The sequence below is a fragment of the Gekko japonicus genome, unplaced genomic scaffold, assembly GCF_001447785.1.
Source record: "Gekko japonicus isolate JY-2015 unplaced genomic scaffold, Gekko_japonicus_V1.1 scaffold52, whole genome shotgun sequence".
Lineage (NCBI taxonomy): Eukaryota > Metazoa > Chordata > Lepidosauria > Squamata > Gekkonidae > Gekko > Gekko japonicus.
The window spans coordinates 55017-73451 of NW_015168653.1; the positions used below are offsets into that span (position 1 = coordinate 55017).

At 43.1% G+C, this 18435-nt stretch overlaps 1 protein-coding gene across 1 annotated transcript in view; it reads left to right on the plus strand.

Moving 5' to 3' along the window:
• NALCN (sodium leak channel, non selective) overlaps nucleotides 1-18435 on the plus strand; it is a gene marked incomplete at its 5' end in the record, with an annotated part of 154275 nt that overhangs the window by 36424 nt on the left and 99416 nt on the right. Inside the window, 2 exons of the mRNA XM_015415105.1 lie at nucleotides 1583-1720; nucleotides 11070-11144. Coding sequence (XP_015270591.1) covers nucleotides 1583-1720; nucleotides 11070-11144 — 213 coding nt within the window. The remainder of the gene's footprint in view (nucleotides 1-1582; nucleotides 1721-11069; nucleotides 11145-18435) is intronic.

Sequence of the window (18435 nt, forward strand, 5' to 3'; positions counted from 1 at the left end):
ACTCAAACATTATGAGGGGGAGACTTCCCCCTTCACCACTGGCTTTACTCTGATCAAAACTAGCCTTTCCCCAAGTGGATCCTCCATATTATAGTTTGGTCTTTTAGTCAGTGTTATCTGTAAGGGAGATGAAGAATCATGCATTTGGTTTTAAAAAAGAGATTTTAGATCTTCTTGAATCAGAATTTACTTTTGGATGAAAAAACGGGCTTGACATGACTGAATTTCACTGCAGTTTGTCACTCCAGAAGAGGATAAAATATAAACTCCTGAATTAGACTCTAGGTTTTATTCGGTGCCATGTGTGGTATGACAGTAAAAGTTAGTCTGGCAGAATCCATTTCAAAGCCCACCCTTCACTTTCAGTTGAGCAGAAAAGATCTTGGAAAGTTCTGAGACGTTGCTAGAAAGATGGTTTCAGAAGGCGGCCATGTTGGTTTGCGGCAGAAGAGCTGGACTGGAGTCCAGGAGCACCTTAGAGACCAACAAGATTTTCAGGGTAGAAGCTTTTGCAAGTCAAAGCTCCCTCCATCAGAGGTCTGACAAAGGGTCATGACTCTCAAAGGTCATACCCCCCCCCAAAAAAAACTTTTTGTCTCTAAGGTGCTACTAGACTCAAATATAGCTCTGCTAGAAAGAGGAAAGCTCTTAAAGATGACATTCAAAACTTAACTGGGATTCTGGGAGAATGAATACAAATCTATATATCTATTTCACAAGTGTGGCTCCCATCTGCGGATGGCTAAACCTAGGGATCAGGGCCGTACTTGCCCCAAACAGATTTTTCTGTAAACTTGGGGGACCCCCTAGGTTAGCACAAAAATCTGAAACATTAAAAAAAAAATGGGGGGGTCAAATCCCCAAAATTAAATAAAGCATCTGCTCATGCACAGACAACACACTTACTGTAAAGCAGCTGGAGAAGGGCCCAGCATACCGTGGTGGTGGCTGTGGCAGCAACAGAGCATGAAAGCTGCTGATGGGCCCAGCCATCGCGGTGGAATCCGGGAATTGCCAGACAGATGGCCATGGCCACAGTGGAGCTCGGGAGTTGCTCCAAGCCTGGGAGCCGCTCTGGGCCCAGCCATGGAGATGGTGGCGTCTGGGAGCTACTGGCAGGCCTGGCCGTGGCTACAGTGGAGCCCGGAGCCACTCCAAGCCCAACTGCAGTGGAGCCCTGTAGCCACTCCAAGCCACAGCAGCAGCAAAGCCCAGCAGCCTCTCCAGGCTCAGAGCACCTCCCAGACATCACTGCTGGGCTCCAAGGGAGTCATGCTGAACAGTGATGGGAGGGAGTGGGATTTTCTCCTGGCAAGTTTTGCAGGCCTCCTGCTTGCAACATGATATATTGGGAAAAGCATCAGAATAACTCCCCACAAAATAATCAGAATTGATTGGAAGCGGAAGTCTTTAAAGAGTATAACAGATACTTGAACTTTAGTTTCACTACATTCATAGAGAAACCCAAGGGTCATCATCATCTTGGCCAACAGAGTTGTCACACCACAAATACTGATTGTATGTTACTCACTGGTTTCACTATAACATATCTAATTGTGCATTTGATTGTCTTCTCTTTTAGGCATTTATGTCAATGTTCCAGATACTTACTCAGGAAGGATGGGTAGATGTCATGGATCAAACCCTTAATGCTGTAGGGCATATGTGGGCACCTGTTGTTGCTATTTACTTCATACTTTATCACCTTTTTGCTACTCTGGTAAGTTGCATACTGTTCAGCATTTCTGCTCGATATTCTGTTGTTTGTGCTCTCAAAATATTTCTCATACTGGTTCCCATGAAGTTCTGTTGGTGCGTTTCCTAACTCCGTGCTTCCCTTGTTATACCAGTGTGAGTGAGAGAAACTTGCCAGGAAGAATCAGCTGGCGAGAGAGAGCTCTTAACCGTTCTCCTTGAACAGTTCTCCCCTGCAAAGCTGACCACAAGGCTATTTTAAATTAATTTTGGTACCTGACAGGCTCCAAAACGGCAGATAACTCCAGCTAAAGGTAAAGCTGCTGAGGGGGAGGGGGGAATTGTAGGAGAGAATCAACCATCATGGCTCATAATTATCCCTCCATTTGGTGGTCTTCCTCTGCAAATTTCTCTCTAAACATCTCCATTCCCATTAGTTAGTTTGGTGTAGTGTAGTAGTTAAGAGCAGCGAATTATTATTGTTGTTGTTGTTGTTGTTGTTGTTATTGTTGTTATTATTATTGTTGTTGTTATTATTATTATTATTATTATTATTATGTCTAAAACCATAAAACAATACAGTACAACAACAAAGTGTCAGTGCAAGATGGGGTAGTTCTTCCTCAAATGGTATTGGTCCCACAACTTGTCAGCACCCTCTCCTTCCAGGGTCACCTCGCACCCAGATGGAACCACATATTAGTGGTAGTGGTGCGATGCTGCAAACATATCGGTGGTGGAATTGAAGTGGCGGCGGCTCCTACTCATAAGCCTGGCAGAAGCCAATTTGCCAATTTGAAAAATCTAGTTCTACTGTGACTTGCCTGTCTTTGCTCATTGGCCTTGACTGCTGATTTCCTGTTTGGGGGAGTGGTAAAAAGGGTAGTTCTGTCCCCCAATACATACAAATTTGCAGAAAGAACAAGGTTGTACATTCTTGCCTGTCCTCTAAAGTCCAGAGATGGTATGGCAGAGCTATATCTTCTGTCTTTTACCCAGGTAAAAGCAGTAAAAGCAGCACTATATAACTCATTTCCAACCAAAATCCATTTTGACTACCAAAAATCCAATTTGACCACTTCTCTGTCTGTGTTGTGGCAGTAAGTGTAAATCTTTTGGTTTATCAGACCTTTTCCTAATACTTGAGCTAAGGACTTTTGTGGACACCCAACTTTATAAATGGGAGATACTCAGTCTGGGGCTCAGGAGACATATATGGCTTATTGACATGCCACCTGTGGCTGTTCTGAGCACCTTTGCCCAGTGTGGCACCTGCTGAATGTTTCAGGAACATGGGCAAATTCCTTGCCTGGTGAGACTTGTGGTTGGCAAGTGGTTGCTACCTTGAAACACCCACCACCAGAGGAACAGGTAAGGAACAAGACTCTCTGAGCTGACTCTGTGTAAACTTGGCTCTTTGGGTTGATGTTAATTATGACTATGGCTCTCCATGAGCTGTGGAGTGAGTACCATTGTTATGACAAACTAAGAAGAAGAAGAAGAAGAGATTGGATTTATACCCCGCCCTTCACTTGGAGACTCAGAGCGGCTTACAAACTCCTTTCCCTTCCTCTCCCCACAACAGACACCCTGTGAGGTGGGTGGGGCTGAGAGAACTCTGACACCAACTGCTCTTTTTCAAGGACAGCTGTGCCAGAGCTTGTGACTGACCCCAGGTCACATCAGCAGGTGCAAGTGGAGGAGTGGGGAATCAAACCCGGTTCTCCCAGATTAGAGTCCGCGCACTTAACCACTACACCAAACTGGCTCTCCATACTAAGTCAGTGGAGCTCCATACATCCCTTAGGTTCTAGATGTAGGAGCCTAATAAGGGGGGGGGGAATTTGCACATGAAGGTTTCCTTCTGTCTATGGGTTGTTTTTACTGGAGCAGGGAAACTCTTAATTCTCTGATGTAGATCTAGACTTTGGTTCTGTGGCATATGGTAGCACAGTGTTAGTTGCAGCATAACAATGAGGTTTTAAAGAAGGCCGTACTTCTTCTCATAAGCTAATATTATAGTTGTTAACCACCAAGAGCATTTCTCCTGGTCAGGGATCACAGTGAAGCAGGAACTTACACTTATCATGTAGAGACACTCTGCAGTTGATTTCATCCTTCCCCTAGCTGTAATTAAACTGAAGGCTGACGCATTAAAAAGCTTCAGGACACCAACCGCTAATTAGAATGTATTACAATGCTTTCCTGTTGTATGATGCCCAAATGAGCACATGAGAAATGTCATTATGCTACAGCATGCCCACTAACAGAACAAACTAACAGTTAATACGGTGTATGAATAAAGGTTTTATTTAAGGTGTCTTTCTTCTCTTTGTTGGGTTTCGATCACTGTGTGATTTGTTCCTTGTTGGACAATAAATAGACATCTTTCCAGGGGATGCTAAACATGAAAAGTTTTTTTTCTTTTTTCTTTTTGTCACGGAATCAGGGCCTGGACTTAGTTCCAGTCCTCTGTTAAACCTATGATACTTTAGTTTTTATAGTAAATAGCCTCTATATTTGAATCTTTGGCTTGGTTTCCCAGTAGGTTTCAGAACTCTATTGGTGCTGTGGCCTTCTGGTACAGGATAACTCCTTACATGATTTTTGCCTTAGAGAACGCTTATACATTCCAGACGTTAGTGGTGTCAGTATCCGAATCAAAATGGATATCTGAATCTTTGATTCTCCTTAAATTTCTGTGAGCTTCCCAACCCCAGAGATAGAAAGATGAGGATAAATTTGGGTCAGTACCTCAGGGCCAGTTCCAGTTGGGCCTGTCTCATATCCATGGTAGTCCTACGTGATAGGTACATCAGTCGGTACATTAGCAGCTATAGGTCCAAGAAAGATGTATCTCTCTGGTTTACTAAAGGTCGGGGCTGGCCATCAACAGCTCCATGTGAGACCTTGGTGGCTAGTTCGGAACGTTCTGAGTTTTATGCAAGTACACTGTTTTAAGTATTGGGTTGAAATATTCTGTGTTGAATATTGAAATGCTACCAAGTGTTTTCTGTCTTAAGAGTGTATAATGGAATAAATTGAGCTTTGTTTAGGAACCATTGTCTCTCTATATACTGGATTCAGTCCCTTGTCAGTCTCCACTCAACCAATGAGAGAACTTGGGGAAATGGGGGGGGGGGGAGAGGGTGTTACCAGGAAAAGTCCTGGGTCCCAACGTTTTCTTTTCTTTTGCATCCACCTAACTGGAATGGCAGTTTTTAAGGGTTCCCTTAGTGCTTCAGGAGTTGTGGCTGCTATATCCAAAATTTCTCTACAAATGACAGAGCTGCCATACTTTCACGGGTCCCTTGCTGCTTCCTGGACCTTTCTTCTTGGCATATTCTGCATCCCAGGAGGCAAGGTCTCTGATCAGATAAGATGTAGATTGGGGACTATAGTGAGAGAGTCTAGCATAGATTGGTTTAGCTGTTTTAAAGGTTATATTGGGATAAGGTTTCATTTTAACCCTTTAATTTGATCCCAATGTCATTGTGAGTGTCATAAATGTGAATTTGGAGTCTGTTATGGAGTGGATGAGGGCTAGTAACATGAAACACAGTGCTATTAGTTGAGGACCCCTTCATCTTTCCATATTTTCATGGTGTTTAGCCTGTATTAAGTTCAAAGCTTGGGGGGGCCTCTAGAGCCAGCTCTGATGATGGATTCAGAAATGACATCCATTTTCACTTGGTGTTCCAGCTGAGTCCGTTTGGAAAGAGATTGATCTTTCGACAGATGTTCATACTGTGATAGTGTAACATCTCCCTTTGATTACCGCAATGTGTTCTAGTAGGAACTGTCACTGAAAACTATTCAGAAACTTCATATGGTTCAGAATTTGGCAGCCAGATGGGGGACTTGCTATGGGGGGGTCATCTCTCTTCGATGCTTTTAACTCTTCAGGGTTCCAGTCTGTTATGGGGATCATTTCAAAGCCCTGCTTCTAACCTATAACGTTCTGAATGGTATAGGATCAAGTAGTAGATAAGGCGGCCTTCTTCCATAGGAAACTGCCAGACAGGTGAGATAATCTGCTTGAGGCCCTTCTCAAGGATCTGTATCTTCTGCAGTGAGGCAGATAGCTACAAGTGAGAGGAATTTTGATCTGGAATTCCCTCACAAATACAGCTTTGCCTGATTCCTCCATTACTGTCTTTTAGATGCCCTTTAATAGCAGCTAGTTTTTACTGCTTACATATGTTTTAAGCTGCCATTTTATGTCTACATCATTGTTAATCTTGTTTTATTATTAAGAGGTACTAACAAGTTTGTTTTAGTGTATTGGTAAGGCTTTTTCAAGTAGAAAGGTAGAATAAAAGAAATAAATCACAATAAATTTCACAACTTTTATTTTAGCACGATAGAGGCACTCTGACCTGGATAGCCTAGGCTAGCTCAGTCCCGTCAGATCTCAGAAGCTAAGTGGGGTTGGCCCTGGCTAGTGTTTGGATGGGAGACCAGGATCATAACACAGAGTCAGACAATGGCAAACCACCTCTGAATGCCTCTCGCCTTGGAAACCCTGCAGATTCACCATAGGTTGGCTGTGATCTGAGAGCACTTTCCACCACCATCCAGGGCTCTTTTTGTAGAAAAAGCCCAGCAGGAACTTATTAGCATAACAGGCCACACCCAACAGCACAAACTCATTAGCATATTAGGCCACACCCATGACAGCACAGCTCATTAGCATATTAGGCCACACCCCCATGCTGCCAGAAGTGTGGTCATCCAGCCACACCCAACTTTTGGTTCTTATTCTGTTTACTTTGTTTGTTGTCAAAACCCAGGGCTTTTTTTGTAGCAGGAACTCCTTTGCATGTTAGGCCACATACCCCTAATGTAGCCAATCCTAATAAATTTCTGATGTTGGGTGTGGCCTATTATGCTAATTAGTTCCTGCTGGGCGTGGCCAGCTCGGGAGCCAGCCGGAACTCCGTTCCTATGCGTTCCTGCCCAAAAATAGCCCTGCCACCATCTATGTGTTTAGGTGCTTATCATTGGTACCTACTTATAGTGTCCACGACATCCCTAAAGAGGGGAAGCACTTGTCTCTGGTATAGGTGCTTATTTTGAATTGTTTTGATGTTTTTAAAAGTTTTAGTTTTGCTTTTTTTTTTAGTTTGGGAAACTATGAGTGCTGCTCATCTATTTTATCACGAGTGTTCATGAGGTGCAGTGATCCCCCCCAACATAGCACCTGATGGTGGGTTTCCAGATGCCTGTCTGTTTTTTCAACAAAACATATCTTCTCTATCCTGGCTTTCCTTCACTCCACTGGAGCAGGAAGTGCTTCAGAACAGCCATGGAGGCATAATCTTTGTGTCAGCAGAGAACACTCGTGAAGAAAACATGGCCTTTGTCATAGGAGGTTGCTTGACTTGCACCTTCCCAGTATTTTGTGATTGACCTCTGGCACCTCATGGCAGCCATTTTGTGGTGGCACCCATTCCATATCCTCAAAATTCTAAGAATGCCTATAGGCTGAGTAAGCTTGGGGATCCCCAATCTAGCCCATAGAAAGAAAAAAATGCTGCAAGTCTACCATGTACAAAGGAGGGAGGGCAGCATGGTAGCCCAACCTTGTCAGATCTTGGAAACTAAGCAGGGTTGGTACTGGGATGGGAGACCACCATCTCTGCAGAGCAAGGCAATGGCAAAGTACCTCTGCTTCTCACTTGCCTCCAAAGCCCCTGGCTGGGGTTGTCATAATTCAGTTTATTTTTATTTATTTATTTATTTCATTGTATTTATATCTCGCCCTTTCCACGAACGGGCTCAGGGCGGCTTACACAAGGCACAGAGTGCATACAGTATACAAAATAGATAAAAACAGTTAAAAATTCAATTCCATCAGTATGCAAGAATAGAAAACATGTGACAGGATGGCAGTTTACACACACACACTGTAGAAAAACAAAGTTTGAGTCCAGTGGGGCACCTTTAAGACCGACAAAGTTTTATTCAAGGTATGAGCTTTCCTGTGCACACACACTTCTTCAGATACAGTGAAATGGAAGTGACCACTCCACACACAGAGAGATAGAAAGTAAAAGCAGCAAGTTAACATAATGAAGATGTTTAACAGATTCAAGGAATAACAAGCATAGCTTATATGGTACCATTTGTTTGGGTTCAACTCTGGGGGAGAAAAACATAGTTAAGACAATAAATATGTCGAATTGGAGGCGGATGGGCACATACATAATCAATTATTTAATGCTGAGAGTTTTTCATTGAGACCCTGTCATTACGTCTCCTCTCAAGCATGGAGGTGACTTTACAGCATGTTCTTCTTTGAAGTGGGGTGATTGGGGTGAGGTTTACAGGCACAGGAAAAGTTATGCCTTGAATAAAACTTTGTTGGTCTTGAAGGTGCCACTGGAGTCAAACATTGTTCTGCTGCTTCCGTCCAACACATCTACCCACTGGACACAGTACAAAAGTTCTTCCATTTTGAGATCTCCTTTATTTTATTATTTTCTATTCATCTCTGGAGAATAACTCTCTTAAGAAAAAGTAATGAATTTCTTTACCTCACACATTGCAAGACTATGCTAGATGTAATGATGTTTACAACTCTTTCATTTTTGTACAGTGATCCTGACCACTGTTGAAGAAACAGGGCTAGCTCCCCTGTTGTCTTAAGGAGAGAACAGCTCCCATGGATCCCCCCCCCCAAATACGATGCTCATACACAGCCCTAAGAATAGGTAGTGAGAGTGACAACTGGATAAAGGATCAAGCAAAGGTTGCAGAAAATGATAAGTTCCAGTGCTCAGAATGAGAAGGAAGGGTAGAGCTAGTCAGAAGTGCTAATTGTATGCACTTGGAAACGGTGCCTGTGAAGAGCCAAAGAGAAATGAATAGCTTTCACAGCAGAAGCTGGAATAGAATTTAAGCTTGGGGAAAAAACTGTGTTAGGAGTGAAGTCTGTTATTAAAATCAGAAAGGGAATGGAGGAAGTTACACAAACAATAAGTTGAGGTTTAAATGTTCTTTTGTGACAGTACTCTAGATTTGTTTTTGGCATTTTGTGAAAATCTTCATTGTGTGCCTGTCATTCTCAGCTTAAGAGATGGGAGCTGATCACAGATTAAACGACCAGGTACTGCTAAACTTCTTGATTTTTTTTTAAAAATCAGCTTTTAATTATGATTATACTTAGGGACGCAGTCGGAAATAGGCCTGAGGTGAATTTTTTGCAAATTTTTCATTGTACAATCTGAAAGACCTTTTTTGAGAAGTACTGTGTTTGCAAAATATGCTGCCAATTTTCTTTTTTTTAAAATCTTTTTTGTTTTTTTTAAAGTGTTCCCACCTTTTGATATACAAATAATAAGTTGCATAAATGCAGTTTGCTCCCGTGTGCAGGAGGATTGGTGGATTTATTAAATAAAACAAACCAATAAAATAGTTCAACTCCAGTTGCCTTCTAAAATGAGCCAATCAGGGAAGAAGAGACAAGCAGGAAGAGCTGTTATGGATCGAAGCTCTCATATGCCATTATGCATCTTTCATGGCTAGCACAGCGATTCAGGTGAAGGTGATCTTTGTTGCTGGGAAGACATTTTTGTCCTTGCAACCTCTTCTTCCCTTACTAGAACATTACTTCCCCTGTCCCCTGCTTTCCTGCAGCCTTTTGAGTACACGTAAAACCATTTTTAGTACTGAAGGGCGCAGGGCTCTTTCTGTAGAAAAAGCCCAGCAGGAACTCATTAGCATAATAGGCCACACCCAACAGCAGGAACTCATTAGCATATTGGGCCACATCCCTGACAGCACAGCTCATTAGCACATTAGGCCGCACCCCCCATGTTACCAGAAGTGTGGTCATCCAGCCACACCCACCTTTTGCTTCTTATTCTGTTTACCTTGTTTGTTGTCAAAACCCAGGGCCCTTTTTTGTAGCAGGAACTCCTTTGCATGTTAGGCCACACACCCGTAATGTAACCAATCCTAATGAGTTTCTGCTGTTGGGTGTGGCCTGTTATGCTAATGAGTTCCTGCTGGGCGTGGCCAACTTGGGAGCCAGCCGGAACTCCGTTCCTGTGCGTTCCTGCCCAAAACTAGCCCTGCTGAAGGGAATTCTTCTTTATCTGAAGGAGGGTTTGCCCACTCCTGAAATTTTTTGAATGCACAGCTGAAGATCCCAAATTCTTGGCTGTAGCCCTGCCATTTTCCATGCTTCTGTTTTGCTTGTGTGGTAGGACCGAAAACCTGAACCTCAGTTGAATGGGAAGATGCTGGCAAAGTGATGGCAAAGTCCTGCGGAGGAAACCACTGTGAAATTTCTTGGAAGACTATAGGTCTATAGCTCAGAAATTCAGTTCTTACACACAATAGATGAACACATCCCCCATCATTCAATCCCTCTATTTCAATCTCAAGAGCAACCCTATGTGCAGCTCCCAGTTCATGTTCTACCCCTTTCAAATAAATATTCCTGATATGATTCTTCTCTGAGCCAGTTTGGTGTAGGGGTTAGGAGCACGGACTCTAATCTGGGAGAACTGGGTTTGAGTCCCCACTCCTCCACATGCAGCTGCTGGTGTGACTTTGGGTCAGTCAAGGCTCTCACAGAGCCGTTCTCTCATGAGCAGTTCTTGAAAGAGCTCTCTCATCCCCACCTACCTCACAGGGTGTCTGTTGTGGGAAGGGGAAGGAGACTGTAAACCACTCTGAGATTCCTTCAGGTAGTGAAGGGCAGGGTATAAATCCAATCTCTCTTCCTCCTCCTCCATTTGGACAAATCCACATATCACCTAAGGGATCCATTTTTTTTCCCTATGCCGCCCAAGCAAACACTATACCGGCATAGTTTGTTTATTTGCTTCATTTATTTCTTGCCTTTCTTCCTAGTGGGGACCCAAAGTGGCTTAGGCTGTTCTCCCCTCTTCTGTCCTACTCTCGCAATAGCCCCGTAAGGCAGGCTATGCTGGGAATACATGACTGGCCCAAGGTCACTCAGCAAGCTTCCATGACAGAGTGGGGATTTGAACCAGGGTCTCTTCCTGTGTTCCGTCAAGTTAGGCAAGCTTTTCATGCAAGTTGACTGAATGGAGTGGATAAATTGCTGCACGCAAAAGGGCCATTCACTGGAATGGCCTGTAATGTATAAGCCATGCACTGAGAGGTATTGAAGGAACAGGAACTCCGTGGAGATCACATCAAGCATAGGCTAGAGGCCAAGTGAAACCAAACAGTGCAAAATGCAATGTACATTAAGTGTACCATTTTATTGCACAGGACATACCACAGTCCAGCAGAAAATGAAACCCCATCTTCTTGGCATCACCTGCATAATTCTCATTAACTTCCATGAGGAAACGATTGTTTTGTCAGTAGTTTTTTTCCCCATTCTTTTGTAGATTCTGCTGAGTTTGTTCGTTGCTGTTATTTTGGACAACCTGGAACTCGATGAAGACCTAAAGAAACTTAAGCAAGTAAGTTTTTTTATGTTGAGTGTGAATTGCAACAAAGTATTATCATGCTTTCTTTTCTCTGGGGGGAAATGCAAAGTAAATAACTCTTTTAGAGAATGAACTAAATAAAGTGCATATGGTAAGTGATAGAACATGAAAAACCTAAACCCAGTCCTTTCCTATTTTCCTATAATTATTAACTGATTTTTTCATATTGCACCCCAGATAGTTCTCTACAGCTTAGTTTATCCTAAAACAAAGCACACAATAATTTTCTATTGTAGCAGCTCCATACAAACATTCCAATTTGGTGCCTCTTTTAGGATTCAGAGCATTGCCCAGACTAAACATTTCTTCTGAAAGGACTGCCTGTTTGATGCTGTCTCTTCCAGTGATGATATAAGGAAGTCCCCTCTCCCAGCTGCTTCTGCATGACATTGGTTATGGCACACCCAAGATTAGGGTAAAAGAAGACTTTACAGTAATTGGAATATAGTATGAAATACTCTGAAGGAGATAATTTAAAAAATTGAGATCAATCCACTTGGACCCTCAGCTCTCCAAGGAGTTCAACTATCTACTTGAAGGGGGGGGGCTGGTGTCAGAGGCTGTGTGCATGGAGCAGCACCAGTGAGCATGGGGGATGAGGATGAAAGGCCTATGAATCATGCCCTATGTAAAGCACTCTTTTAGAAAATGGACTGAATCATGCCCTCTGTCGATTAATAATCCAGAATTAAGATGCAACAAGCTACATACTTTGCTTACTGTGAAGTCTGCAAAACCGTTTTTGATGTTGGGAAATTGCTACTTTAATAATGTTGCAGTTTAAATTGTCCCTCTTTTCTGCAATAGACAAGGAGCTTATTTCAAGAACACTTTATTAGATAGTTAATGCAGATGTTGCACATTTTATTATTTCACTCTGTTTGGGGCCCCCATGAAATCCACAAGCCACAATCATACTATTTAAAGTCCTTTCCCTGGCCTTCTGTCTATATTTGAAAGGCACTGGAGTGCAATGGATTTGTACAGTACAACACGCCATCAAGGAAAAATAAATTATTATGTGGTGCATGTATGCGTGCTTCTCAGAGCATGTGCACAACATTGCTGTAACAGTGCTGTCTTCGCAACACATCACTCAGTGGTCTTAGAATTCTCTTCTTCAGATATGTCTCCTCAATGTTATTAACATCATATCTGGGAATGTCCCTTTAAAGGTATGTTTAGGATAAAAGGAGTTAAGAAATTGCTCCTTTGAAATGGATGATTGTCCAACCGATTAAGTGACTCAAGGAGAAAAGGTTTTCCCTTGAGCTAAATGTGATGAATCCCTGGCTTCATGCTGATTGCATTTTTGAGCTATTCTCCTGAAATATTGGTTTTCTTATCACAGAAGATAAAGCAGAAAGAAGGTATGTGTGTATGTGTTTTTTTTAATTCAGTGACATTTTGACTTCTCCATTATAAGCTAGCCATAAGAAGAGTGTTGTGGGTGATAGTGGCTGTTTTCATCAGGCCTATATTCATAATGGAAATGGCGTTGTATCATTGTAGAAGGAAATATTCTTCCCCATCTGTAATTAAAAAGCTAAGTGGAACGCCAGGAGATGGCCAGCTAATTTGCTGTGTGCTGATTCTCCGGAAGTGTCTTATGCATACCAATTCTACATGCATCACTTTGTGCTAAATTCTCTTTGCCTTTGTTTGTTTTCATTTTCTATCTCCGGTAACCATGAAGATTGAGGGGGAAAGGAAAGCTTGCTTTGGTAATTAATGGCTGCCTGGAAGGAATGTCTTCTAATCAGCTTCTTCTACCTATTCATTATTTCTGCAGAAAGGACTCACTCTATATAATGCTATTGTAATTCTCTTAGGGCTGTTTCAAACATTAGAAAATTATCCGAGTTCAGAGACCCATTCATGTAAATGTATAGATTTTGTTGTTGTTCAGTCGCACAGTCGAGTCCAACTCTTCGCGACCCCATGGACCAGATCACGCCAGGCCTTCCAGTCTTCCGCCGTCCTCTGAAATTTGCTCAACTTCATGTTCGTTGCATCTATGACACTGTCTAACCATCTCATCCTTTGCCGTCCCCGTCTTCTTTGACCTTCAATCTTTCCCAGCATCAGGGCCTTCTCCAGTGAGTGCTCCCTTCTCATTTGGTGGCCAAAGTATTTGAGCTTCAGTTTCATTATCTGGCCTTCCAGGGAACAGTCAGGGTTGGTTTCTTTTAGGATTGACTGATTTTATCTTCTTGCAGTCCAAGGGACTCTCAAGAGTCTTCTCCAGCACCATAGTTCAAAAGAATTTATTCTTCGGCGCTCGGCCTTCCTTATAGTCCAACTCTCGCAGCCATACATGACTACTGGGAATACCATTGCTTTGACCATAGGGACTTTTGTTGGCAGGATAGGCCCTGATTTATGGCCTACCTGAAAGCACTTTTCTGCCAGAGAAACATCATAGGCACCTAGAAGGCATTTGAGAGAAATCTGAAATGCCTGCCTGGACCCAAACAAGCAGCTCTATAGTGTTTGGCAGAAAACAAGTATTGGCTCTGTTACGCATAATATGTTAGCTGTGAAGGTGAACAACTCCCAACAGCAGAGACCTTCCCAATGTGGTTAACTTGGACATACGTATTGTCATGGTGAGAGTGTTCTATTAACCTCAGGGGTCATTTCATAGAAAAAGAGGTGCAGGAGCTCATTAGCATAACTCATTAGCATAATTTGTTTGCATATGCCACACCCTCTGACATCACCAAAAGTGTGTCAGAAGGCAACACCCACCCTTAGGCTCCACTGGACTGTTTTGGATAGCTAACCGTTGGGGGGGGGATGTGCAGAACTGTCCTCGTAGAGGAGGGAGAGTTTGTACCTGAATAAAACTTGATCTTAAAGGTGTCACTGGACTGTTTTGGACCGGGGGGCCGAGGGGGCTCTGCAACTTACCTGGCTGCTTCTTGCTCTGACTGAGGGCTGCTGGGAGCAGGGGGTGGGGCTTGTTGCATGTGCCCGCCCCCTGGGCTCTTTACTGCCGGAGCTCCACGCCTGTGCGCTCCTGCAGGAAATGACCCCTGCTCCACCTAACCATTCCTCTATTTACAACAGGGGTCCCCAACATTTTTAAGCCTGTGGGCACCTTTGGAATTCTGATACAGGATGGTGGGCATAACTACAAAATGGGTGCCACAGGAAGCTGAGCCACACATACACCCAGAGGAAGTCCGAGAGCAGTGGGAAAGAGGGGTAAATACACTGGGAAAGAGGAGTGAGAGAATATAACCAATGGTGTGGTGGCTGCTGCCACTGAAACAATGCTATTTTAATCTGTACAACCAATCAGGTCTCCAGTGGCCGATCAGAAGCCATGCTGGGCAAGACACCCACCTCGCCCTTCCCACTTTCCTAAAACACATGGTGGGTGCCAGGAAAGAAAACAGTGGGCAACATGGTGCTTATAAGCACCACACTGGAGACCCCTAATATATGACATAGGGTGTTCCCCTCTATTATATCTTCACATCAACCCTATGAGGAAGGTTAGGTTGAAAGTGGCCTAAAGTTACCCAGTGAAATTTGTGGGCATTTGAACATCCAGGTGTGGCACTAAGGCCAGAGGGGGCTCCACTTACTGGGCAGAAGGCAGCAAATGCTCCAGGATAGGGCAGGGCACCTCATGAGAAGACAGTAACAGCCTTATGGAAACCCAGCTGGAGTGGGGAAGGGCAAGGAAGGGGTTAAGAGAGCAAGAAGGCTCTAAGAAGAGTGGGGTGGAGCTGAGCTTCACCAGCATGGGATAAAAAGGGCAATGTCATACTGGGAGGAGATCAGGAAATCTAGTTGGCTGAGAAAGGCTGAGGAGTTGCAAAGAGGAAAGAGGAACCTGAAGGAGGAACTGGAGCCTGGGTCAAGATAATGCTACCAGACTGTGATAGGCCTGGTAGTAATGCTCAAAGGCAGAGGCACAGCTCAGCCCCCTGAGGTTTGAAGGGCAGAAACAGGTGGGTGAAAGGAATTGCGCTTGCGAGGAAGCCTGTGTGGCCTTTGCTGCATCCAATAAAAAGGGAATTAAGGAACATCGCTGCATATGGTGAATCTCTGCTAACCATGGAAGTCAATTATGATGCCCCCTAGGGGGCCACACCAGGCCTCACCAACCAAAGTCTGACATTCTGGACACTGTCCACTGTTATGTACTCTGACAGTCCCAGTAATTATAGGTGTAGACAATAACTTCCCACCCATGCTCCTGTTTCCATGTATATGGATGGGAATGTGGCCACTGTGATTGTTTGATCAAGGAAGAGAATGAAGTAGAGAGGGGAGGGACTTTAACCCTTTCTTCTGCCATTTTATGTTTAAAAAAACACAAATAATGATCTTTCCCTCAGCAAGAGTAAAAGCAAGTTGAGTGTAGGTTTTTTCTAGGCAGAAAATAGCAGGGGAGGAAAGTGTTAAAGTGCATCTCTCTTTCCTTTCCCTCTTGATCAAACAATCACAGAAGCTGCATTTGCAAAAAAAAAAAAAGCATCATATAAAATAAACAGGGTTAAAATATAGTGTAGTTGAGCCTGAGGACATGCTGTGAATCATGGCATGGCTTTGGCAAATATTGCAGGGTAACAATTTTTGATGGAGTGCAAATGTTGACTCTGAAAAAAACAGAGCAGCATCCACTGGGGTGTGCAAAGAAAAATCATCCTCCCCCCCGATTCAAGTCTATTGGAACTGGAAAATATCAGTATCTCAAATATCCCCTAATACCAATATCAGTTTTGTATTGGGATTCAGGTAAATATTTGTGAAACCTGAATTTGTTCAACTCCGTTATACCCTATGGGGTATAATGGAGAAGGGATTTAAATTTTAAATGCTTGCTGAGTTCACTCGCCAAGTCACTGAGTTCACTCGCCAAGCATTTAAAGTTTAAATACTTTCTGTGGCAGCACAACTCGGCAAGTGAACTCAGAAGGGATTTGAAGAGACTGTGGTGTCTTTAAAATGCCTTATAGCCATGCCCGAATAAAAGCCAAATGATATCGGCTTTTATTCAGGCACGGCTATTTCTCTGAATAAATACCTGAAAATTACTGATAAGGTATTTTTCAGGTATCTATTTTTCTCGGTGTATACTGTGCACATACCCCTAGCATCCACTCATGAATAGGGGTGCTGTTCAATCCAGAAGTCCTTCTGACTATACCCAGCTTGACGTGGGGAGGGGTGTTCTGGGACTACTTGCCAGAATAGCAAGGGGCAAGGTTACAATTCCCCCTTCAGTCTTCTTTATTTTTACTGTGCATTTTAAGTGAGAGACAGTGTCATGCCAGCCACATGACCACGGAAACGTCGTTGGACAGTGCTGGCTCTTCATCTTGGAAACGGAGATGAGCACCGCCTTTACCTTACATACCCAAAACACAGTGAAAACTTCTGTGCTGTGCTTCCAGGCTCACCAAACCCCATAGGATTCCACCTCCTGGCTTCACCCCTTCTCAGAGCTTCAAGCACTGAGTACCTCAACCCTTCCCAGGTTCTAGAAATTTTGAAATATATAATTTAGCATGTGAATCAGAAAATATTTGCACTTTTCATCCTTAATTTCTTCTATATGTGGTATAGACTTTTCCATCCCCAAAAGTGATTTAAACACCATGCAGTGCTAATTTCAATAGCCTACTGGTACTTATAACACAAAAAAGTAGGGAATATGCTGAACATCATTTTTAAACAAGAATATAAGTATACTTGATCTCATTCTCTGTAACCATCATCATTTTCTTTTTTTCCCTTATTTGGGGTGAGGGTTCTGGATTTGATCCTATGGATATGTTCCTCTAATGGTTGTGCCTTCCTCTAATGCAAGCTACCTTCTCCTGATGTGAGAGGTTCTTCCACAGCCACCGTTAGCAGGAATCCAACCCAAATCCATAGGATCCAACCCACTATTTTATTGTAAGTGAACTGACATAGTTTTCTGTTAGTGGGGTAGAGATCTGTGTCTAACAAAATTCATATAATATTTACTGTTTTGATCACTCCTTATAAATAAATTTATGCCATGGGTCAGTGTGTTTCAATGCAGCTGCAGTCTTATGCGCACTTGGTTGTAAGTCACATTAACTTCACTGAGACCTACTTATAAATTAGCATGCCTAGGACTGTTCTATAAAAGCATTTGGTAAGAGAGCCAATAGAGAGAATGTCAGATATAGACTTGAACTGGGTTCACCCTGTCATGGTGTGGAGTTCACTCCCCAATCATGAGACAAATTGGTGTTGCTCAGTCTGCCCTGCTTCACCAGGTTATCATATGGCCTTATGTTACCCGAACCGGTCCAATTTGGTTCTGGGAGCCCAAGTCAACTCTGCTTACAGAGGATGGGCGGTGCGTGAGTCCTAACCCGTGTATCCAGAGGTCGGATTGGCCAATGAAACGCTCGCTATTTCCCAAGGAAGTCAGACAACACACTGGTTTTATGAATAAATGTTGTCTTTTACTAAAGCAGTTTCTTCAGACATACAGAAACAGATGCATACAAGATTCACACAGCTCCTTAGTTACAATAGCATATAGAAACAATTAAAGCATAGAAAATAACAAAAACATCAAGTAAGGGGGTGATTTCACAAATAGGTGGCTATACTTATCTGAGGTCCGCTGAGAAGAAATCTCCTCCTAGGAAAAAGGGGGGGGCAACTAACGTATCAACTGGTGAACTCTGAACACACAGAGGCTGGTCCTGCAAAAAGATTCAGCTGAAACTTTTCAAAGTTGAAAGAGAAAGCACACCTGTTTCAAATGTTAGTGTTGGCCTTATTTCAACTGAAAGCCTCAAGAGGGCTATAATGGAAATAGAAATAGAAATGTAAGAGATGACAATTTTGCCTGAAGATTCCGAACTCTTGACAAGTCATGGAATAGGCTGAAAAGATGTTTTGCATGTATGCATGCAATGTAAGTCAGGTGGCTCCATCAGAAGGACATCAGGGTTTGTACTGTAGGGTGGCAGGATGCAAAGGGCCGGAGTGGATATTTTGAGAAAACTCTATACAAAAACAATTCTCAAGTGTGGCGGAATTAGTGTCAAATCACATTTGCTGCATTCCAAGTCATTTGTTGTCAGTGCACAGAGTATGAATGCACTGCTGTGCGCCTGGGGGGGACTGTGCCGAACTTCCAACAAACATACAGAGAATAAGGAGAGGGCCAGCAGACATGATCCTGCTCCTTTGAATGTGCCTTCAATGTATCAATTATTGGGCATGTTTTAATAACTCAAGACTTCAGAGGACACAG